The sequence below is a fragment of the Stegostoma tigrinum genome, chromosome 11, assembly GCF_030684315.1.
Source record: "Stegostoma tigrinum isolate sSteTig4 chromosome 11, sSteTig4.hap1, whole genome shotgun sequence".
Classification (NCBI taxonomy): domain Eukaryota; kingdom Metazoa; phylum Chordata; class Chondrichthyes; order Orectolobiformes; family Stegostomatidae; genus Stegostoma; species Stegostoma tigrinum.
In genome coordinates, this window is record NC_081364.1 from 17,480,269 (window position 1) to 17,505,981 (window position 25,713).

Sequence of the window (25,713 nt, forward strand, 5' to 3'; positions counted from 1 at the left end):
AGCTCAACACCACCCTCTCAGGGGCATTTCGAGAGTGGTGCCTACATCCTTGAATGAATAAAAGTAAAGCCGGTAACATCAGTGATGCAGTTTAGGAGTCTCCAAAATAGCCATCCAGGAGAAAAGAAGACCTGAGTGGCTTCGAAGTTAGAAAGAGAAAAGGAAGGTTCCAGAAATGGAAGGTTTTAAAGTGTCGGACAGGAAAACATCCTAAAGAGTATTGAGTGCAAGAATTTACAAAACAGGTTAAAACTAAATTGATCATGGTAGTAGTTTCTTTAAGGGTCTCCTTAGGATATATTAACTAAAGAAAATAGCATAGTATGAATGCAACAGCAGCCAAAAATTATCTAAGTACAATGATGCCAACTGAACAAGCAACTTTAAAGTATAAATAGGGTGACTTTTCACTGAGGTTTGACTATCTGTAATGTTGTTTTGAGGGTTAAGGTGTTGAACCTTTATTTTTGAAATTTGTAATATAATTGTGGCAAATATTTATTGTTTTGCATAAATATGTTTTTTTTATATATAATAAACTTCTTGTAAATCACTAGAAACTGACTTGACCAGTATTACCATCAATCAGGATCATATCATCCATAATGAATTTGTCAAGCACAATATTCACATGACAGAACCAGAGGACATAGTTTAAAAATAAGGGGTAGGCCATTTAGAACAGAGTTGAGGAAAAACTTCTTAACCCAGAGAGTGGAGGATATATGGAATGCTCTGCCCCAGAAAGCAGTGGACGCCAAGTCTCTGGATACTTTCAAGAAAGAGATGAATAGAGCTCTTACAGATTGTGGAATCAAGGGTTATGGGGATAAGGCAGGAACAGGATACTGATTGTGGAATATCAGCCATGATCATAATGAATGGTGGTGCTAGCTCGAAGGGCTGAATGGCCTACTCCAGCACCTTTTGTCTATTGTCTATTGACAAAGCCTTGAATGAGCCATTGTCTCACTTAAAAGATTATTTCATTATTTACATTTTATTTTGAGATTTTATTTATTTGATTTCATTCCAAAGTCTTGAGGATATTTTTGAACAGGACACATTGGACCAAATGCTGCAAATCCTCAGTTATCCAGCAACTTCCATACCCAGTAGAAAGTTATACCTTTATTACAGCAGATAATGGAAAGAGATAACACCATGTGGAGCTGGAGGAACACAGCAGGCCAGGAGCATCAGAGGAGCAGGCAAGCTGACTTTTGGGTCGGGAACCTTCTTCAGAAATATTTCAGAGGTCCCTTCCCCCTCCCTCATTTCTGAAGAAGGGTCCCGAACTAAAACATCAGCTTTCCTGTTCCTGTGATGCTCTCTGGCCTGCTGTGTTCGTCCAGCTCCACACTGTGCTATCTCTGACTCCAGCATTGGCAGTTCTTACTATCTCTGAGAAAATGGAAAGAAAAGGTTTTCAGGGGCTTAAATCACCAGCCATGGGTGTTTGAGGCATTCTGCTGCAGTTGCCCGTTCTTCTGGTATAAACTTGAGCATTTGATGAAGTAAATCTGAAAATATAGCTGCATCTGCCAAGAGGAACTCATATTTCTCTACAAGGACATCGTACAATCCCCAGTGTCTTAGTGTCTTGATATGACGTAGCTCACCTGAGAATAGAAACAGAACTAAGATTAGTATGGTTCATGTAGTGTTGATTCAATTTTATACAATTGCAATTGGATGTTCACTTGCTGCCTTTCTGATCCTAGTCAACATTATTTTATTTTTATTGCTTTGATAAAGCTTGGCATTGTGAGTTCAGTGATGTTAACTTTTATTTCATGGTAAGTTCCTAAACCCTAATAGCTCTATAATGATGATTTATTAGGTGATTACCCAAAGGGACATGGGAAGGGATAACTGGATATAAGTCCACCAGAAGAATCAGGAGACATCTCATGTCAAGTTAATTTATGAAGAGTTATTGGACCGCATAAACACATTCCAAACTTAAGATACTCAGACCATTTATGGGAGAATATGTTTTGCAAGGCCTTAATCAGTAGGAGAGATGTTGTTGATGCAAATGTCTTGCACATTTTCCACCTACAAATTGGTTCAGTGTGTTTCTCTGTGTCAAAAGGGTGTGGTCTAAAGCCCATTACAGAAGCTCCATGAAAAGATGCCATATTGCTGGAGATGTCAACCTTTAAAGAGATATTAACACAAGGTCCAGCTTTGTGATGCATGCAAACTTATAAGGTAGGATGGGCACTACTGATTTTGGATTGTTTAAAGTAGCAAAAGATCTTTGGGCCTTGTGGTGCAGTAGTAATGTCCCTACTGTTCCAGTTAGAGCTACAATCTGATCTATGGCCTTTTCCTGCCCAGCTTTCATTCCAGTTGAATTCTTACAAACTCCAACAAGTCCCACTGTTTCCCTTTCAGCTTCCAGTATTCCAAACAAATGTTTCCCACCTCATTCACAATAGAAACATCTTGGCTTTTGATTTTTACCTGAGGAGGAGACCTTGGGATATTCCCAATACTTAGCCTGGCTATTTGCCTCCCATTAATTTTTTCATTTTCTATTTCTTTGAATTTATGAAGGTGACAGAGAAAAGGTTTCGTTTTTGGATCATTATTTTGGATCATTCATTAATTGCATCTATTGAACAGATGTAACTGTTTGATCTTCAATGTAAGTTTTTATTACAGAAGGTTTCTGAATTTTTAATGTTTTAAATTCCTCTAAGAGAATAACTGGTCTGAAAGCTTCGGATGTAGTTTACCTTATAATGCCTTTATCCACTTGTTAAAATTATTTTACTTAACCCTTTCAAATTCAATTTAAGTTTGCCCCGTTTGCTTCCTTAAATTTCAAAGCTTGTGCCTATATGCTTCACGTATTAATTCATATGCATCCAGTAAGCTTTGATCACTGGTTATAATTCTGAGAAACCTTTTCTGCCAGTGATAAATTTTCTGTGCTTTACCTGTTAACTTACTAGTCACAAACAATAGCCAGTCCTTTTCTGTTCAATTCATTTGCCTAGGCAGTTTTTCAAATGATGTAAAGAATGACTCTATATCCTTTCCCTCAAATTACAGCATTACTTAAAGTACTTCCTTACTGGACCTCAAATTGCAATACAAGTTCTCCCCATCAGAACCTGCATTAGCATCTGACATCTCCAGTCACAGCTGCACCATTTTAAAACTTATATCCATATTCTCTCACTTGTTCTTCTTTTTGCAATTCTAATTCTGGTTTTTGCATTTCCATTCTTTTAAATTCCATTTTCCTTTCCTTCTCTTCTTGTCTCTCCTTCTCCTTCTCCGCCCTTTCCTTCATTGTTTTCTCTCTCTTGCCTTCTTTCTCTTTGCTTTTTGAATTCTATCTCCAGTTTTTTTTTCAAGTCTCTCCTCATACTCAAGCTGCCTGAACTGAAATTGAATTTCATCTGATTTCACTTGATTCCAACATTTCATTACCTGAAGTACTTCTCATATGGGTTTATATAATGATGAGAGGTATAGATATGCGAATAGTGAGGGTCTTTTCCTCAGGGTGGGGAAGTTTAAAACTAGGGTATATATTTTTAAGGTGAGAGGAGAAAGATTTAAAAGGTACACAAGGGGTAACTTGTTCACACAGAAGATGGTTCGTATATGGAATGAACTGCCAGAGGAATTGGTGGATACAGGTATCGTTACAAAATGTAAAAGATAATAGGACAGATACATGAAGTGGAAAGGTTTAGAGGGATACGGGCTGACACAGTTTAAAAAGGATTGGTTTAGTTTGGGAAACTTGGTTGGCATAGATGAGTTGGACCGAAGGGTCTGTTTCAGTGCTATATATTCTATGGTCTATGCCTATGTATGACTCTATGACTCTATTTGTATTTCATTAAAACCCAAGTGCCATGTTATTCACACTACTATCTCTGCCTTTTTAGGCAATGCTACCTCCAGTTCACCTGACGAGTCAGTTGACCTTAGTTTTGAAATGTCATTTAAGACTGCTAGTGGTAATTCTGCAGCCTCAGGAAATCTTTTGCTGTTTCCAGTGCAATACATTAAAGGTAAAGTTGCCACAGTCCTACTGGACTACAGGGCGCTCTGAAAGAGAGCAGTGGTTTAACCTACAGGTCTCTACGCCTCAGGCAAGTACAGAGGATGAGAAGGAAGAACCATTCATTGTAACCTCAGATGGTATTACCCGCTCTGTTGAAGTTACTCTACATTGCAACTGAGCTATCAAGCCAACCGAGCATAATGACCCCCAGTGCAGTACAGAACCTGATGTTTTTCTCAATCTATATTATTTAATAATACCACAGCCAAATCCTTGTTGCCAGTATTTCCAATCCAATCCAATCCAATCCATTCCTGCCAACACCCCCTCGACATTTGTTATGACCAAATGGGGTAGTAGACATAAATCATGCCCTACCAGATGTCCCAAATGTTAATATTTTATTTCAAGTTTCAAACATGAATTATTATTTAATATAGTAATTTCTCTATAGATGCATGCAAACAGAAATAAACATGTAATTCTAACTAAAACTAAAACAGTGGTCAGTACTGCTGTCTCACAGCACCAGGGACCTGGGTCAATTCTAGTGTCTTGCAAGTTCCTTGTCTGTGTGGAGTTCACATGTTCTCCCTGTCTCTGGTTTCCGCCAGTTGCTCTGGTTTCCTCCCCACGTCCAAAGTTGCGCAGGTTCAGTGGAGTGGCCATGCTAAATTTCTCATAATGTCCAGGGATGTGCAAGCTAGGTGGATTAGCCATGGTAAATGTGGGGTTACTGCGATAGGGTGGAGGGGCCCGGTCTGGGTGGAACAATCTTCAGAAGCTTGGTACAGACTAGATGGGCCAAATGGCCTTTTTCTGCACTGCAGGGATTCTATGATTCTAATTCTTTTATAAAGCCACTCTTACACACTGACACAAACAACTAAATAGGGAAAATAGATTATTGCTAGAGGAGAAAAACACTAGAAAGTCAGTTCAGTCACTTTTGATTCCTGATCAATGTTGAAATGAAACTTCTTTGGCCTTGGTGTTGAGTTGTCTTTCTCTGGAAACTTCCACTGGTTTGTAAGCTTACAGAATGAGTGATTCACTGGGAAAATATCTTTTATTTATTAATTTAAAAGCCACAGCTCATAGCAACTGCAGCCAGTCTTCCATCCACTGACTCCGTCTATACTTCTTGCTGCCTCAGGAAAGCAGCCAACATAATTAAAGACCCCTCCCACCCAGGTCATACTCTCTTCCAGCCTCTTCCATCGGGCAGAAGACAAAAAAATTGGAAAACACGCACTAACAGATTCAAGAATAGCTTTCTCCCTGCTGACGCTTGAACGGATCTGTATTAGAATTGATCTTTCTTGCACCTATCTCTGTAACCATATTCTGCATTCTGTTCTTTTACCCTGTTTTACATATGAAAGGTATGATTTGCCTGGATAGCACGTAAAAGAACACTTTTCACTGTATCTTAATTGGTCGGTACAACATCATTGGCTGAAGGGCCTGTACTTTGCTGTACTGTTCTATGTTCTTTGTTCTATCACAATACATCTGTCAATAATAAATCAAATAAAATCAAATTAAAACAAATCAAAGGAGAAGTAACTTTTTAAAGTTTAAACTGAGGTTTTTTTTATAGCTGGGAACAAAAGCTTCTGTTAGGAGATAGTGTGAGGATTAGGTTCACGTTTAACCTTAAGCCGAACCCTAACCCTAACCGTAACATTAACCCAAATCCTGACCCTAACCTTAACTGTAACCCTAATCCTAATCTTAATCCTTACCCTAACCCTAACCCTAATCGTGAACCTAACTTTAACCGAAATCGCTGTACGTGTGTGTGTGTGTGTGTGTGTGTGTGTGTGTGTGTGTGTGTGTGTGTGTGTGTGTGTGTGTGTGTGTGTGTGTGTGTCTATATGTGCCTCTGCAACTTGTTTCTGTTTCCAACCTGCTCAGTTAGCTGGGAATCTATCAGCACCACTTGTAAACAACTCTTTCGCTCTTGATTATCTGCACAACCTATTGCAGCCACAAGAAACAGAGTTCACAATAGGTATCAAGTTCCTTGCTTTGAAATTGCATAGAATTCTGGTAAATCCCTGTTTTAAAAAACACTTCTTTCTGATTACTGTTAACAGTTTTTAAAGATACAAAAATAAAATGTACATGGTCATCGCACTACCTTTGGACCTGAAGGTCTGAGTTCACAAACTCAGGATGTGATGGCCACTGAGGTGTGTCATAATGTGAGTTTGTAAAAAGAGTTAAATAAAGTTTACAAAGTCAAATGAGTCTCAGAGGCAATTGACCTAGAGATTTAACCCAAAAAATAAATTAGACTGGATGAAGCTGTGGTGAGTATTCCTGGAAGTTGAAATGAGAAATGTTTCCCAGCTGAGGCTTTGGCATATGGAGAGTTTTGACACCCCTTGCAGAAATTAATCAGTTGTGAGCTAGCCAATTGGTACTTAGATACGTACAGTTCAATGTAAAAAGCAGGCACTCTCTATAGTGTGGTGTGGTATTGAGTGACACCAGAAGATCCCAGACTTGATCTCTGGTCTTTTCTCAGATAATCAGATAAGCAGTTACGCCTGATACAGCAGATGTTAGAATTCAACTCAATGTTATTGAAGTAAGGAGGTGTGAAATTAAATGTACAAACTGGCTTGAGCCCAGCCGTGGTCAAACTAATGCACTAGTTTATCAAGGAAACTTTAAAGTACGATATTAGAGAATTATAGACCTTACAGATAATAATTTGTACTTAGCACAGTTCAGGATTTATGTGATTTGTTACTGTACCTTTCAGGTTGAAAAATTCTTTGGAGTACTTTCCAGATAATGCACAATTCAATGGGATTCTCCCCAGCAGTTCAATAATATGTGCAACATGGTCTGTAACGGAAGGAGGAATGGAAGATGAACAAAGAAAAATAAAGGAAAACAACATCTATTTACATGATTGAGAGACGGGCTTAGAGCAAATCTTATAAAAACTATTTAACCGTTAACCTCTCTATGCATGAGTAGGCGGATTCACTAAATTCCATGTGTAAAATAACAATAGGTAGGGTACTCATTGCTCAAATCAATGTATCAGTCTGTGCCAGTGCATGTGGTAGAGAAGTGGTGTATGTGTAGAGTGAGAGAGTGCGCAGCTATAAGACAGGCACCAAAAATGTCAGAAAATAAATTATAAACAGCCAAGGACAAGGGCCCAAAATTCCTGCATGGGCCTTGAGACTGTTTTGAGAATCTGCTGGGTCTTCTGTCTTGTGCTTTAATGTCACCGTGAATTTGGGATCTTTTTACCATTCTGTTCCATTTTACCAGCAAGCCTGCACATCCCCACTGCATTAAGGAAATAGACTAAAAGAGATGTCTGGCATGGAAACAGATCCTTCAGTCCAACTCACCATACCGACCAGATATCCTTAATTAATATAGTCAGCATTGCTTCAACATTTTATGCATTTCACATTGCCTTCTTCAGTTGGTTTTGGCACTCTGCTCTAGGTAACCCGTGTCCAGTGTAAATTAAGGGAATATGGGACCGAATGTATTTTGACCCTGTCTTTAATATATGCCAAGAATTCCAATAGCTTGGAAACAGTGGAACCCTACTTGGCCCAAAGAAAAATCCAAATTTAACACATCTTCCCTGCGTGAACTAGACCCCCAAACACTCCACAACAAACCTACCCTCCAAAAATCCTGGAAGTTTTAGCCCCAGAGAGAATAGTACATGATAGAGAAATATTGAACCCCTGTGGAAACTGACAGACAGAAAAAGAATGATCAGAGTGAGGAGTAGGCGAGAAAGCAACAAACATCTTGACTGACATGTTATTGTGGTGCTTTGGAATCAAGGTTGACGGTCAGGCTAAATAATTCCTCAGATGGAGGAGAAGCTGAATTTTGGATTCATACATTTGTCTGCAGTGGTGGGGTGAGGAGCACATTGTTTTGGAGGGAAACAGAACTCATGACCCCAGGTTGTCCCCGTTGCCTTTCCTTTGCCGTTATCGTTCTATTTTGCAACCTCATTGTGGCTTGCTCCTTGATGCATCAGGACGTGCTTTGTTCTTCCGGTCAATGGCATCAAGAAACAGAAAAATGAAACTTAGACGAACTTAGATAATAGTGGTGTGTGTGTATGTGTGTTTGTTTTCCCAAGTTTGTCCAATTATTGGATACTACTGAGGGGTCTTCTGACATGAGATGGAAGGCCATGTAACACATGTTGAGCAGTTAGTCAGCATGGCAGTCTGAATAAAGTGCAGTTGGATTTGTGACTATGAATATTGTCCTTTTAGCTTGGGAAGTGACATTAGCAAAGGGGCGACAAATCGTGGCTCAGTGGTTAGCATTGCTGTCTCAGAGCACCAAGGGCCTGGGTTTGATTCTACCTTCGGGCAATTGTCTGTGTGGAGTTTGCACATTCTTCACATTTCTGCATTGGTTTCCTCTGGGTGTTCTGGTTTACTCCCACAGTCCAAACATATGCGGTTTAGGTGGATTGGCCATGCTAAATTGCCCATAGTGTCCAGGAATGTGCAAGCTAGGTGTATTAGACATAAGAAATGCAGAGTTACAGGTTTAGGGTAGGGGGATGGGTCTTGGTGGGATGCTCTTTCGAGGATCTGCGTGGGCATAATAGGCAAATGGCCTGCATCCACACTGTAGAGATTCTATAAGGATGAAAGTATTTAAGCTTGTGGCAGGGCATTTGCTGGAACTGATATGTCTGCAACCTGAGGAATTCAGCTATTTGATCCCATGGGTGATGTCCAGTCCTGCTAGCATGAAACAGAGAGCATGACTGGAGAAGTTTGAAGTGTGTGCTGACAGTTGCTGTCTTTGAGGGGCAACAATGGTGCAGAAAACACACTGAACTGGCCTTACTGCTGTTCAATTCAGGGGCTTCAATGAAGGAAGCTTTCAAAGCATTGACTGACAATGAAGCAAAGGCTGCTAATGCATGTGTGGTGAAAGCCAAGAAGGATCATTCCAAAGGCATACTTTCTTGCAGATGAAACAAAAAGAGAGCATTGGCAATTGAATTGGTGACTTCTTAGAGACAAGTTTTTGATGGATATGATTATATTTTGATGGATCTGAACAATTGGATAATGGATCAGGTTGATCCAACATTGCAGTTACAAGGAGCTGAGGTGCAAGCTCCTGGAATGAGGAGGTAAGCATTGGATGACACTTTGAAAATAGCAACTACATTGAAAGCAGTGGATGGACAATTTCAAAGCACAAAGCCTGGCCTCATCTCCACCAGTTGCTCAGCAAATGCTGAAGTGAATTGAGTAACACAATGGAATCCAGGTATACACAAATGTATGCAACAAAAGATGGATAAGTAGTGTTTCGGATGTGGCAATTTGAGACATTAGGCAAATGATGGCTGCTGCTCTGCCAAGGCAAAAATATGCACACATTTTGGGGCAAAGATCTCTTTGCAAAGAAATGCAGAAGCAAAGCTAAAGAGATTGGAAACCCGGAAAACAATGTAAAGGGAAAAGATATGACACTTGTGAGGTGAATTGAAGCTGATGCAGTGAGTGACGACATTAATAGAACTATTGATACATGTTTTCTGTCAACGAAAGCAACCCAGAGAATGTTCCAGTATTGTTGGTGATGTGGGTTTGAGCATTATTGTAGATTATGGCAGAGACAGTGATGTCATTAACTGAGTACTGTGGGAGGAGGCATACGAATCTTGAAAATCTGAAAGCTCTGTCCTCACAAGTCAAAAACAACTCTTCAAACCATTATAATATAATAAAATGTGAGGCTGGATGAACACAGCAGGCCAAGCAGCATCTCAGGAGCACAAAAGCTGACGTTTCGGGCCTAGACCCTTCATCAGAGCTCTCTGATGAAGGGTCTAGGCCCGAAACATCAGCTTTTGTGCTCCTGAGATGCTGCTTGGCCTGCTGTGTTCATCCAGCCTCACATTTTATTATCTTGGAATCTCCAGCATCTGCAGTCCCCATTATCTCTTCAAACCATTAGATGTTTCCCCGAGGATGTAAGAACTGGGGATCAGAATGTAGAGTCAGAATTTGTAGTAATTGAAGAGAATAATGAATCTCTCTTCAGTTTAGAAACTGCCCAAGAATAGGGCTGCTATACATCACATTCAATATGAATTCTGTGAAGACCTATGCAAAGCTAAGAAAGAAATCTGGACCAGTTTAGAATTTACACAGTCACTAAGTGATGAGATGAGAATGTGAACCCTGTGGCTCAGTCTGTATGCAGAACACCTTTTGATCTGAGAGGCAAAGTCGATGGATAGATCAAGGAACTGATTGACACAGACATCTTGAACCTAGTTGATGGACCAACACCATGGATGAACCCTACTGCAGTTGTTATTGTTCTTATGTAACAGGTGAATGGAGTAACAATGGAAGAAAGTTACCCAACTCCCACAGTGAAAAACGATTTCAGAAAATGTCAACCAGCAAAGTATTTTCCAAATTAGTCTTAAAATGAGGATTACACCAGCCAGTTTCATCCTGTTTTTTGGAAGGTTACAACTTTTTGTCACTCATTGTGGACTTTACTGATATAAAAGATTGCTACATGGCATCAGTGCAGAGACAGAAATTTCCCAAAATCTATCAAGTAATAATTGGGATTCCAGGAACAGCTAATAACTCAGATGGCATCTGTTTCATGATGTCAATAGTGAGGAACACATTGACTGGCTCAGATTAATATTAGCTAGATTGCAGTCGGCAGGATATTTGGTAAAGGCAGATAAGTGCCTGCTGGGTGTGTCAGGGCTAACATTCATGGGCATAAACTTGCAAGAGGCTGAATAAATCCAGATAGGCACATGGCTCTCAAAATACCTGTGAGGTGAGAATTCTGGTGCTGGTGAACCATAAATCAAGGTACATTTCAAACTCCGCTGAACCATTGAGAAAGTTGATAGAAAGAATGAAAGGTAGTTGCTTTCAAAGCTTCAACGAGCAGGTAGACAAATGCTCAAATCCTAATGATGCAAATGCATCAGTTACAGACATGGCAGATGCTAGTCCAGTAAGATTAGGAATAGTCCTGGTACAGATGTATGCTGAAGGCCTGGTAACTATTGCCTATGCGAGCAGATCTCTGACACACGTAGAGAGGCAATAGTCTCAGAAAGAGCAAAAGGGTCGAGAATTAATTTGGGTGTGCAAGATGCCATGTGTACTTGTTCACCATCAGGTTTGCATTACTGAGTCATCACAAACCATGTGAGATGATTTTTTTCAGCTAGAATCTTGCTGTGTGCCAGAACTGGAAAACAGGGTTTTACACTTCAGCTGTGCATGTTTATTACTGGAAAGATGAACATCATTGACCTGCTGTCATAACCACCAAAGGAGGATCAAACACACAGAAGGAAACTGAATCACTTGTGATAGTTTGTGATAGCTCTTGCTTAATTTCCTGCCTAATTTCACCCAGAGCAATTGAAAGAGAATCAGAAAAACATCTGGAATTGACAACTGAATGAGAATTTGAGCTGAAAACTGGGAGAGTTGCCTATTCAAGGAATTGATAGTTATATGTGATGAACCGTGCACAATTGGGTAATGTCTTCTCAGAGCCAGTAGACTTGTTATGCGTGTCATCAAATTCTAAGCCTAAACCGGTGACGCTAGTTCACAAGGATCACTTATGAGTGATTTGTCTGAAGCAAAACTTATAAACCAAGGTATGGTAAGCCAGGCATGGAGAAAGATGTGGAGCAATCTGTCAAAACATGTCATAGATGTAAACTTGTCAGCCGACCCAATCCACCTGAACCGGTAAACAGCACACTACTACAGGCTGGACCTTAGGAAAATGCAGCAGTTGAATTATTATGTACATTTCCATTAAAAGAGTCAAACTAGAGATGAGATAACAAGGTGTAGAGCTGGACGAACACAGCAGGCCAAGCAGCATCAGAGGAGCAGGAAGGCTGATGTTTTGGCCCTAGACCCTTCTTCAGAAATGGGGAAGGGGAAGGAGGTTCTGAAATAAATAGGGGGAGAGGGGGAGGCGGATAGAAGATGGATAGAGGAGAAGATAGGTAGGGAGGAGACAGACCAGTCAAAAATGCAGGGATAGAGCCAGGAAAGGTGAGCGTAGGTGGGGAGGTAGGGAGGAGATAGGTCAGTCGAGGGCGGATGTACAGATCAAGGGGGCGGGATGAAGTTAGTAGGTAGGAGATGGGGTTGGAGCTTGAGGTAGGAGGAAGGGATAGGTGGAAGGAAGGACAGGTTAGGGAGACGGGGACGAGCTGGGCTGGTTTTGGGATGCGGTATGGGGAGGGGAGATTTTGAAGCTTGTGAAGTCCACGTTGATACTGTTGGGATGCAGGATTCCCAAGCAGAATATGAGTTGCTGTTCCTGCAACCTTCGGGTAGCATCGTTGTGGCACTGCAGGAGGCCCAGGATGGACATGTCGTCTGCGGAATGGGAGCGGGAGTTGAAATGGTTCGCGACTGGGAGGTGCAGTTGTTTATTGCGAACCGAGCGGAGATGTTCTGCAGAGTGGTTCCCAAGCCTCCGTTTGGTTTCCCCAATGTAGAGGAAGCCACACAGTGTACAGCGGATGCAGTATACCACATTGGCAGATGTGCAGGTGAGCTTCTGCTTGATGTGGGAAGTCATCTTGGGGCCTGGGATGGGGGTGAGGGAGGAGGTGTGGGGGCAGGTGTAGCACTTCCTGCGGTTACAGGGAAAAGTATCGGGGAAACCAAGCAGAGGCTTGGGGACTGCTTTGCAGAACTCCTATGCTTGGCGTCAGGTTTCCTTCTCCTCTGATACTGCTTGGCCTGCTGTGTTCATCCAGCTCCACACCTTGTTATCTCTGTTTCTCCAGCATCTGCAGTTCTTACTATGTCCAATGTTAGAGGTGATTGTCTCCAACAGCTATTACTACTAGCATGTTGTGATGAAGTCCACATTAGCAGAGAAAATGGTGTTTGCATCAACTGAAATAGTTATGAGGCATGATGTTATAACCATGGTGATGAGGAATGATTCAGCTCCTTTCTTTTAACTTCTCCCCATGATTGGTTGCAATCATTTTTTTCCCTTTCGTTTAGAATGCAGCTATCGCACTTCAACTGAAATGGAGTTAATGTTCAAAATAAAGGAAGTTTCTGTCTTGAGTGAAAGAAATAAGAATGTAATTGCTCGCTAACCCTAAGAGAAAAAAAAACACAACATCACACAAACAAAAACACAGATAACAAGTTTAAAAGGGAGAGCATACAGTACTGACAGTGAGAGAAATGTTACAGTCGAGGCCAGTAGCCAGAGCAGGAGCAGGCAGCCCAGGGTGGCAGCAGGAGCAGGGAGCAGGGACAGGCTGCAAGGCAATGAGAGCAGACAGCCTGCTAGGCCAGTGGGTATGAGGTCAAGCCTGAAGTTGGGGTGGTCAAGCCCTTGTGATGACCAAGTGCTTATGGACTGTGGCGTTGAGCTGTTAATTGTGTTTCCTTGTTTTTCCATAAAGACTGCAATGTTTAACTTTTTAACTTTGTTTTCCTTATATTTCTGCTTTGTACCTAAGATTCTGCACCTAGATACCTTTGTGCCTAAAATGGTGCCAGGAGTAGCGAATTGTAAACTTTTCACTGTTCTCATGTGAGTACATGTGACAATAGACCTAACTAAAATTCAAATTATTGTAACAATGGTCTGCCAGTCACTCTGTATTCACACAATATACCACAGTAGATTTCATAGACCATTAGAAGATTACAAGCAAGTCAACCCCACAAAGCAACCCCTAAAGAGTCATCGGCAAACTCGGACATGGAACTACCAAACCTATCCTTAAGGACACGGATGAGGATTATTCAGGTTGAAGACAAAGATTGTAAGGAGGCATTGCTGTCATATATGGCCATGTATAGATTAACTCTTCACATAATGATGGGAAAAGGCACAACTGAATTGTTATTTGGGCTCAAAAGACACTCCTAGATACCAGGGCTGAGGAATGTCAATGTTGATAAGGAGGTTTATGATGGTGATTCTGAGAAAAACACTGCTTCAAAGTTTTGTAGGGATTACCAAAAGAAACTAGACCACCTGATGTGATGCCAGGTGATGAAGTACCGTCTGAGAAAGACGGATACAATATTATACCCCAAGCTGTACACTGTCATTGCCAAGGAGGGAAATAGTGTGACAGTGCAGACACCATGAGGAGTACTACATGACAAAAATTCTTAAAGTGAAAATAGCTGTCATTGAGACAGAGATAAAGCAGCACTCAAACCATATGTAAAGCTGAAGCAATGCTGACATCCAGAAACCTAAAAGTCCATACCAGCAATGCCAAGAGCAGGCAGACAGCTTCTGTCCAAAGTGAAAGACATTGGCCACTCTACCATGATTAGGAAATACTATTGTCAGCCCTGGAGCCAGAGTTACTAAGACCACAGGCAGATCGTGCCAAAGTGAAATGACTTTCTGAAAATTTGACATAATTTACTGACTGAAAATGAAATAAGAAATAATATTTCCAGAAACTAGAACACTGAGCAAAAGACAAAATCTATACCAGACTGAGATGCACTGTACATACCTGAAATTTGTTATTGAAGAAGTCCATTTACACAGTGAGTTGGGAAAATAATGATTCAGTTGGCTTGTTTGCTAAGCTTATCGATGTATGTTTGGCACGTGTGGGTGTATATGTTCATGCGTGTTAGTGTGTACACGTATAGGATCCACTGGTGGAAGGTCAGATTTCACCTGGTGGCAAGTAAGCCAGCATCACTAATATGACACTGGGTGTTGTCAGCCTGAGATGTGACAAGGCAGAACATAGAGATAATAACATAGAGAATAGCAAGTTAGTAAAAGCAAGCTTGAGGGCAATCAAGTCAGCCTGGTTACAATATTGCACAGTTAAGTTACTCATTGCACACAACATTCATGCCTCTCACCAAAGATTGACTGGCAGGACAAGGGATATAGTGTTTATTATTAAAAGTATGTGACAGGAAATTGATTCTGAGTTCCCGTTCCTGGAGCAGGACTATGATGGTAGGCACACTTGGTAATATTGGAATATATGTTTTAGATGCATTACAATTACAATGTTCACTGCTGCTCAGAGATCCGAAGAGAAGAACATACAAAATTACTCCCTTATTGTTAATTTATTCTATTTATATGACAAACTATTTTTGTTCATCAACTGGCCTTTTTTTTTCTTCTCTCTTTCTTTCAATACAGTAAAATCCTTCAAGCCAACGGTGCTACCTAATCTCAGCTAGTGCTGCTGTGCAAATAACTGCCGAATGGTTCCTCAAAAAGTGGACCAACTTGATTCTCAAGTTGACTTTTTTTATCTTGCTATTGGAAATTATCTTCATGTGAAAGCATAGCTGAGGCAGGAATATCACACCAGAACTCCTGGGAGTTAATCTTCATTTTGTCCCTGCATAACTCAGCAGGTTAGATTTCTTCAGAGATAATGAGAACTGCAGATGCTGGAGAATCCGAGATAACAAAGTGTGGAGCTGGATGAACACAGCAGACCAAGCAGCATCTTAGGAGAACAAAATCTGACAATTCAGGCCTAGACCCTTCATCAGAAAAAGGGTCTAGGCCCAAAAGGTCAGCTTTTGTTCTCCTAAGATGCTGCTAGGCCTGTTGTGTTCATCCAGATCCACACTTTGTTATCTTAGGTTAGATTACTTGTTGACTGGATCATTCATACTAAACAAAATCTATTCCATAATTAAGTAAATAGGTGTCTCACTGGCAGAATCAGACAAACATTAGGCTGCTGGGCCCAAAGGAACTGCATAAATTGTAGATCATACGTAACTGGGCCAATGTTCCTATCTGTGGTATAAATGTATGACTGTGAATTCAATTCAATGTGGGTTAGTGGTAAGCATCGCAGTTTTGCAAAATATTCCTTGAAACAGAACAAGTCACGTGTGCCTTGGGAGTTTAACATTTTCCACACTTTTCATCCAAAAATCATTTAAAAACAGAGGAAGAAGGGTAATCTTTTACTTCCCATGTTCATGATATACAGAGTTTAAGAGGCAGAGTCCCTAATATTACTGATAGTTTAATTTCCTATACTAGCCATCCTGGTTAGTTCTCCAAGTTACATTTCAAACCTAATGTGAAAATACAGAGAAGTCCAGGATGTTCTGCTACATTCCCATTAGATGTATATTGTGTGAGTAGTGGATTGAGGCATTGTGGTGATATCACTGGGTTAGTAATCAAGAAGCCTCGCCTAAAGCTCTGGGGACATGGGTTCAAATGAGTTGTAGCTGGTGGAATCTCAAATAATGAAATCTGGAACTAAAAGCTATTCTCAGTAATGGTGAACCACAATTGCCATAAAATCTAACTAGATCATTAATGTCCTTTAAGGAAGCAAGTCTTGCCTGATCTGACCTAGATGCCAGTCGAGAAATAGAGCAACATGGCTGACTTTTAACCACTGTCTGCAATGCCGAGTAAGCTACTCCATTCAAGGACCATTACGGGTGGGCAACAACTCCTACCTTTACCAGTGATGCTCATGTCCCATGAAGGAATTAAGGAAAAGGCTTATAAATTGTTGGTTTATGTGTATGAATGGTCATCATGCCAAATGTGCCAAAGTGCTTCTTGGAATGGGCTACATTTCAACTTCAATGCCTGTTATTCATGCAAAGGTAGCAGCTATTCCATATCAACACTTTCAAACAAATAATTAACTAATTCATCAGTGTTTTGGTAGACGTGTTGACAAGGATGTCAGTATTACTTAAGTTCAGTGGTCACTTTTGGAATGGAACGGTCAAGTACAACTCCGTACCACCTCTATTATCCAGGGATAGTGTGTGTTACATGTCGGAACACCACAGCTGATGGGGAGAAATTACTTTCATGAAATAAACCCGGAGGTACAGAGTTGTGGAGAGAGAGAGAGAGCGAGGGTCTATGCCAGTGAGATTAGATTAGGATTGTTCTGTCAAAGTTAATTCACAAAGTTGGCCTCTTAACTTTCTGGAAAAGGTAGTCAATTTCTTTATCCTCCCAAAACATATATAGTGCTGCACTTCAACCTCTACCAGCACTGAGCAGCAAAGAGTACTAAAAGAGGGTGGTGAAAAGCCCATTTTAACACATTGATCGTGAAATTATGCCTATGACAGGGAGGCACCTGCCCAGGATTCTAAACCTTGCACTGGTAACTGACCATCGCTTCCAATTTAACACGAGTGAAATGGCAGTTCCTCATTTGAAAATTATGAATAAGAAGATGCTCTCTTACCCTCATCTTGAGTGAAAGTCTTTCCAGGTCGAGGGTCAAATAGGTACTCGCCTGTTGCCAGCTCAAATGCCTGCATAGGTAAAAAGACACCTCTGTCAATTCCTGTTTGCATTACTAATGGAATAAAATCTGACATTCAGTAAGTTTTGGATTGTGAAACATTAAAGATAATCCCTGAGAGGAGAACTGGACAAATATCAATGACATAGTGCCTGAAGAATCAGCAAAAGTAATTATGGGAATTATGTTATTCCATAAAAATTAAGGAATACTGCTTCACAGATTTGTTCCTGTGAGTGATTTTTCCTGTAATTTCTTCACCAAAATTGGGCCTGTCTAAAGAATCATAGAGGCAAAGAGTGCAGTACAGACCCAATAAATCTGTACTACAAAAGCTACATTAAATCTTCTTGAAAGTGGATTCGCAGGTAGACAGGGTAGTGAAGAAAGCGTTTGGAATGCTTGCCTTTATTGGTCAGTGCACTGAGTATTGGAGTTGAGAGATCATGTTGCGGCTGTACAGGACATTGGTTAGGCTACTTCTGGAATGCTGTGTACAATTCTGGTCTCTCTGTTGTAGGAAAGATGTTGTAAAACTTGCAAGTGTTCAGAAAATGTTTACAAGGATGTTATCAGTATTGGAGGGTTTGAGGTAAAGGGAGAGGCTGAATAGGCTGGGGCTTTTTTCACTGGAGCATCGGAAGCTGAGGAGTGTCCCTATGGAAGTTTATAAAATCATGAGGAGCATGGATAGAGTAAATAGGTAGGGAAGTCCAAAACTAGTGGGCATGGGTTTTGTGTGAGAGGGCAAAGATTTAAAAGGGACCTGAGGGGTGACTTTTTCATGCAGAGGGTGGTGCACGTATGGAATGAACTGCCAGAGGAAGTGATGGAGGCTGGTAAAATTATAACGTTTAAAAGGCATCTGGATGGGTAAATGAATAGGAAGGGGTTAGAGCGATATAGGCCAGATGCTGGCAAATGGGACTAGATTAATTTAGGGCTGTCTGATTGGCATGAACAAATTGGACTGAAGGGTTTGTTTCCTTGTTGTAAAACTCTATGTCTCTAGCACAACTTTAGCTCATAGCCTTTAACCTCATGACATTTCAAGTGCTCGACCAAATAGTTTTTAAAAATTATGGAGTTCCCCACCTTGGTAACCCTCCCAGGCAGTGGATACTGGACCCACTCGCTGGGTGAAAAACATTTTCCTCAACTCCCCTTTAAACATTTCATCTTAAAGTGTTCCCCCTTGTTATTGACCCTTCAACTAAGGGGAACGGCGGCTTTCTATCCACCCTATCCAAAATCTCAAGAAGTATCTGTACAGAAGAAGAGATGGAGATGATAAGTTTACCTCACATGAAGAGAAAGCGCAGTTAATGTTTTGGGTCCAGTGACCCTTCCTCAGATCTTTCTGAGGAAGGGTCACTGGGCCTGAAATCTTAACTCTGCTTCTGATGCCACAGATGCTGCCAGATTTGCTGAATTTTCTCAGAAAGTTTTTTTATAGTCCCTGATTTCCAGCATCTGCAGTTCTTTGCTTTTTTTTTGTTCAATGTTTACCTCACATGGACTTGGCATGGGCTTGATGGGCCAAATGTCCTCCTGAGGATGGGTCACTGGACCCCAACACATTAAGACTGATTTCTCTCCACAGATGCTGCTAGACGCTCTGAGCTCGTTCAGCAATTTCTGTTTTTGCCATCTTTCTGAGTTGTGCTGACTCAATGTAATTTACTATCCACTCCCCAACTCCAACCTCCTACCACCACCACCAGCCAAGAGGGGAGAAAGAGATGGGCCATTCGATCGAGCAGTGTGCATGGTTTGGGGAGCTCAACACTTTTCTGACTCTCCCAACTGGCCTCTGGTGGGAAAAATCCCATTCCGACCTGCAAGTTAAGTGAGACACCTGAGTAGCCACTTAAAAGGCTTTACACACACACCAGATTTTCCAGCAGCATATTGGGAAGGGGCAAGGGTTTGTCCCTTGCTGCCCCTGAGCACGAGGCACGAGACATGATGACTACTGAGAGACAGCCCACGCTGTCCTTGCTTCTAACACCCCCAGCAGCAGGACTGCTTTGTCCTAACTGGTGACTGCCTCTTTGTGGCCTCCATTGTGCTCCCTTTATATTTTATGTTTTGGTTTATTTTTTCCGTGTTTTAAGATGGCGCCAGAGAGAGGCGACACTATACAGCACTTTTCACTGTACTTTGCAACAAGATGCACATGACAATAAATAAACCAAATCAAACTGGATTTACTGAGCGTATTAGGTTCAGAATAGACCTGAGGCAGGTGTGACTGCTTGCTGGTCCCATTTGATTTATGCTGCAGTAAGCTCACCTGTACCATACGCAATTGAGTATCATCAAAGGGCATGTCACAGATATTAGAAAGTTGTAAGCATTACCACATTTCTTACCATACAGGCTGTGCTCCATATGTCAGCAGGGGACCCATAGCCAGCTCCAAGGATAGTCTCCAGTGCACGATACTGTCTGGTCTGGATCTCCTCCGAAACGTGCTTAAACTGGAAAAATGACAAGAGAAGAATGGCTTACAACCTTACAAAAAGTAAAATCTTGTTTACTTGGCACTAAACAGGGTTTTCTAATAACATTGTAAGTCACTCCAAGTACTCAGTGCAGAATAATGAATGCTGCACCTTGGAGGGATATTAGAATTTTGTGAAGAGTTCAGATCATTTGTAGAATTATAGATATCCAAGTCTGATTAAGCTTTATTATCACCCACTTATGGGTGAAGTCGAGTTTCAACAAGATATTTCATGAAGCTCTCTGTGTAATGTTCCTTGAAGCAATTCCAGGCAAGCTATTCCATGGATACTATTAAATAAAGCTACTAATCCATTATATTAAATGTACCACAAGAAAATTTTGAGCGCATGTAGCCATTCAAGGAATGAAAAGTGGCTTTGGATCTTCTGTCACTAACGAAAGCATTGCAGAACTGTGCTGTTCCAGCATGGGCTTCTGTCCTTTGGCAAGGTATTGGAGAATGTGCGTTGTTTTACAAAGAGGGGATAGAAGAAGTGATTAGTACAGGATGGAGGATGAGGGATGACAGTTTGCTCAAGCACGTTTCCAAGAGAGGGCCAGTATCCTCCAGCTATGTGACTGAACATTTGGGCTACAAAACCATTGTGGTGATGCTACATCCTAACAGAACTCACCGTCCAGCAGCCACTTCCAAGGTCCACAATTTTCACGCCTATTTCTTCAGCATGTTTAGGGTCCAAAGGGTTTACAAGTGATTGCTTTGCTTGCATTATCTCTGTGAATCACAAGAAAAATCCAAATCAACTCAAGGAGATTTGAAACCTCTGCTCGGGGTTGGTACATTTCTTAACATTTTTGCCTTGTCCCTGACAATTGTGAGGCATTTGGAAAACATTGGTCCATAAATGACGACACTTTGAGCAATGTAATAATGTTGAAAGCTACAAATTCTTTACCTGTCGAACTATGTAGTGTAACAAAGTGTGGAGCTGGATGAACACAGCAGGCCAAGCAGCATCTTAGGAGCACAAAAGCTTTTGTGCTCCTAAGATGCTGCTTGGCCTGCTGTGTTCATCCAGCTCCACACTTTGTTATCTCAGATTCTCCAGCATCTGTAGTTCCCATTATCTCTGAACTATATAGTGTAGTTATGTTTGATGAAAAACTGCCCATTACAAAGCAAAGGAGCAAATTAAATCCAGTATTGTGTAATCTTGAGAACCTGGAATGAGTTGCACTTTTGGGAAAGCCGGACAAAATGCCTTTTTTGGAATGTTAACTTTTGTTTTATTCACTTATAAGACATGGGTGTCACTGGCTAGCCAACATTTATTGCCTGTCCTGAGTCGACCTTGAGAAGGAATTATCAATGTCATTACCTGATAATCTCAGAGGTGCTTCTCCCACTTCCTGTTCTAGAGAAGCTGCCAAGTGACTGAGGTATTGTTCATTGACGCACAAAAGGATATTCTCTGGTTTGATATCTGTGTGCAGGATTTTGCATTTTGTGTGTAGATAGTCAAGACCTTGAAGAACCTGTCACAAGCAAAGAAAGAGCAGCCAATCAGCCAAAGCACTTGATGTGCATTGTAAATTGTAACTGAGTGATTAGCTGATTAAATATTTTATCATCAGTTATAAATCACACTTCTGAAAGAGCAAAGGAGTTACTCTTTGAGAGTTAACTTTCTCCCCATAACTGCATTGCTTTAGCATCCTCTCTCACATACGGCACTCTGGGTAAGAGAAGGAAGCTGCCCGTGTTTACAATTTGCTAACTTTATTCAGAAAATGGAAGGACATGCATTCCTACAGTGTTTTATAAGAGCATAACACCACAAGATATAGCAACAGAAGTAGGCCACTTGGCCCATTGAGTCTGTTCCACCATTCAACGAGATCACAGCCGATTTGATAATCTTCAACTCCACATTCCTGCCTCTTCTGATTTCTTCACTGATTATCAACTCTTTTGATTGTCCCAAAGCACTTCAACTCTAATAATTGACTTTTGACGTCATTCCGTTGTTTTATAAGAAAATGTGGCAAAATGTTTGCACGGAAAAAACGGTAGATGACAAGTTAACCCGCACAGTATCTTACCCTTTTTGGCTAAGTCAGGATTATGATGAGTTTTTGGGGGGGATTCCATTGAGACCTAGCAAGGTTTCTTGCCTTATCTTGCCAAACCCACTTCATTAACTACCATCCTGCCCATGTTGCCCCTCCTATCCTATGCCAGTCCCATCTTGCCATGTGCCATTCCCAAGCCAGCACTGTCACTCTCACACAGTGTCTTTGCTGCAGCATTACAATGGCAGCATTAAAGTGCAAAAACATACTGTAAATGGAGTGAAAATGTGCCATGAGGATTCTTAGAGACTGGCACATATTGGATGCCAGTGTCCACAGATGTGAGGTGCATGTGGCTAGTCCCATGCAGTGTGCCCTGAGATTATAGAATGATAGAATCCTAACAGTGTGGAAGCAGGCCATTTGGCCCATCGAGTCTGTACTGACCCTCTGAAAAGTATCTCACCCACATCCACCCATTACTACCCTATCCCTGTAACCCTGCATTTCCCATGCCTAATTCTTCTAGCCTGCACCTCCCTGGACACTGCGGGCAATTTAGCATGGTCAATCCACCTAACCTGCATATCTTTGGACTGTGGGAGGAAACAAGAGTACACAGACACAGGGAGTTTGTGCAAACTCCACACAGAGAGTTGCTTGAGTCTGGAATCGTACCCAGTTCCCTGGCACTGTGAGACAGCAGTGCTATCCACTGAGCCACCAAGCTGCCATTTACAGCATCCGATATGGAGGTCAATTGGAGAAAGTGGTGAGCTAGATTTGCCAGGTACTCGTGGTTTTCATGCTTTCTCAACGTCTAAATCATTTGGTAGGTTTGGTAAGATAGAAAGCTTATGAAAAAATGAGTTGGGCTGGGTTTAGCAGTCAATAATCTCTTGTAATTGGCAACTCCCTGCTGCCTTGCAAGATATTTGCTATGCTACATGTTAAAAACATCAAAGTTGGAGCAAGATGCTCCTGCTCTAGAGGTGTCTAGACCTTTCACCTGATTCTGCCACAGATCTCACGATAGCCCACATCACTTGGTTCCCCCATAAGATTTCGTCCTCTCTTCCTGAGAGCAGAAAGTTGGTCAAGATACTGGAAAAACAGTTTATTTTGTTTCAAATTACATCATTAGACAAAACCAATTTTTGGACCTTGGCAAACAAAACGTCATGCGTTCAGCACACACATCAGCAAGTAAATTTACCTCATGATTTCAGAACAACCAAAAAAATGATCAAGAAAGATGCGAGATTGTTTAAAAACTCAACTCGTTCACTAATGAGTTCTATCAGGATAAGGGTAGCTGGTGACAGACAGCAAATCTAGCATTGTCCATGTTATTCAACTAGATCAGATGCCAGTTAAGGCAGAATGTCATAGGTTCACGGTTGTCCAGGCCTTGGGCCCAGAATTTAGACTGACATCTTTGTGCATATTCATGAGTGTGTGTGTGAAATGTGTGCAAGTCTGTTCCACTCAGGATTCCTCAGCAGTCAGTCGTTGTGTCATACAGCACAGAAACTGTCTATTCTGTCCACCTTGGCCGTGCTGACCAGCTATCCTAAAATGATCTAATCCCATTGCCAAAATTTGAACCATTTCCCTCTAAACCCTTCCTATTCATGTACCCATCCAGATGCCTTTTAATTGTTGTCATTGTACCTGCCTCCACCACCTACTTTGGCAGGTCATTCCATACACACATCATCCTCTGCATGAAAAAAATTGCCCCTCAGGTCTCATTTAAATCTTTCTCCCTCACCTCAAAATGATGCCCTCCAGGTTTGGACTCCCATACCTGAACAGTATTCTCTTCAACAAAAGGTATCCTTTTCTCCAAAATTATTCCTGTGGCATCAAGAGACACTCGAATATGCTCTGGTTCCACAAGATTCCCAATTGTCAATGCACCTTCCTGTTCCTGTTCCTTATCCGCTCCGTTCTCCACCCACCCCTTCTTGTTGCTGGCAAGGCAAGTGGCCTGATATTCAACTTCTCCAAATGGAGACATGGTAGACATAGGCAGTGCATCCCCAAAATATCACAAGGCTTAAGGCCCAATTTCAGGCATCAGGTGGGACGAGTACTCAATTGGCATTGCCTATTTCTGGAACAAAATCAGGCTTCAAGCAAGTCTCTCTCTCCCTGGAGCAGACCGTCAATCTGACCTGTTGGATAATCTTTTTGACACATGTCATGGGCAGGCCCTGCAGCTTTGATTTGAGAATCCATCGATGAAGGTGGTCCCCAAGCAGCTCGAGAACCAGGCACACATCTAGAGATAAAGAGTGAAGGATTGTTATGAACTGCTTAGTCACTCCTTTTCAATTAGGAGTGGTCTTGTGAAGAAATAACAATGGCTTATCCTTCTATAATGACTAAATTCACAAATTTCTCCAAACATTTCATATAGAAAGCTAATCTGATACACACAAATACATTCACGTTCAAAGCTAGTCTAATAGTAACACCAAAACCATTGTCAATTGTAGTAAAATCCCACTAATGTCCTTCAGGGATGGAAATCTGCCATCCTTACCTGGTTTGGCACACATGTAACTCCACACCCATAGCAATGGTCTTGACTCTTAATGTTCTCCAAAATGTCTAGGAGAGCCAATGTATTCAAGGGCAATTAGAGATGGGCAACAAATGCCAAGCTTGCCAGCGATGTCCACATCCCATGTGAATATTATAATACAATGAACTACTTTGAAGTACAGTGATTGCTATTGACCAATGAATCTCATCAGATGTTTCGAACACAGGGTGATTTTACTGACTATAGTGAGGTGGATAGTCAGTTAATCTGCTTACAATGTTGAATACAAGAACAAACAACAGAATACTTTTGTTATTCATGGACAGTATTATGGTGGTAGAAAGGACGTTTGATGAAGACTTATCTGCTGAGGTAGTATGGGCTGACTTTAGAAACAGGAAAGGAGGCGTCACCCTGTTAGGAGTTGTCTATAGGCCTCTGAAAAGTTCCAGAGATGTAGAGGAAAGGATAGCAAAGATTATTCTGGATAGAAGCGAAAGTAACAGGGTAGTTGTTATGGGGGCTTTAATTTTCCATATATTGACTGGAAACGCTATAGTCTGAGTACTGTAGATGGGTCAGTTTTTGTCCAACGCGTGCAGGAGGGTTTCCTGACACAACATGTAGATAGGCCGACAAGAGGTGAGGCCACATTGGATTTGGTACTGGGTAATGAACCAGGCCAGGTGTTAGATTTGGAGGATGGGGAAGGAAACTGGGGCTGGGCACAATTGAAATGTGGAGCTTGTTCAACGAACAGCTACTGCGTGTCCTTGATAAGTATGTACCTGTCAGGCAGGGAGGAAGTGGTTGAGTGAGGGAACCCTGGTTTACTAAAGAAGTTGAATCTCTTGTCAAGAGGAAGAACGGGGCTTATGTAAACATGAGGCGTGAAGGCTCAGTTAGGGCGCTTGAGAGTTACAAGTTAGCCAGGAAGGATCTAAAGAGAGATCTAAGAAGAGCCAGGAGGAGACATGAGAAGTCTTTGGCAGGTAGGACCAAGGAAAGCCCTAAAGCTTTCAATAGGCATGTCTAGAATAAAAGAATGACTAGAGTAAGATTAGGGCCAGTCAAGAACAGTAGTGGGAAGTTGTGTGTGGAGTCCAAAGGGATAGGAGAGGCGCTAAATGAATATCTTTCATCAGTATTCGCAAAGGGAAAAGACAATGTTGTCGAGGAGAATACTGAGATACGGGCTATTAGACCAGACGCGATTGAAGTTCATAAGGAGGAGGTGTT

The 25,713-nt window shown here is 41.4% G+C and overlaps 1 protein-coding gene across 2 annotated transcripts in view; it reads right to left on the bottom strand.

Annotated features, from left to right (window-relative positions):
* Positions 1-1,031: 1,031 nt before the first annotated feature.
* Positions 1,032-25,713, bottom strand: part of LOC125460399 (SRSF protein kinase 3-like) — a 49,440-nt gene continuing 24,758 nt past the window's right edge. For both annotated transcript variants that reach the window (XM_048547850.2, XM_048547852.2), the window contains exons 7-13: positions 24,101-24,207; positions 21,227-21,383; positions 20,522-20,622; positions 19,751-19,858; positions 17,316-17,385; positions 6,806-6,898; positions 1,032-1,622 (exon numbers count right to left, since the gene is read on the bottom strand). In XM_048547850.2, the coding sequence (XP_048403807.1) occupies positions 1,438-1,622; positions 6,806-6,898; positions 17,316-17,385; positions 19,751-19,858; positions 20,522-20,622; positions 21,227-21,383; positions 24,101-24,207 (821 nt within the window). In that variant the 3' untranslated portion in view covers positions 1,032-1,437. The remainder of the gene's footprint in view (positions 1,623-6,805; positions 6,899-17,315; positions 17,386-19,750; positions 19,859-20,521; positions 20,623-21,226; positions 21,384-24,100; positions 24,208-25,713) is intronic.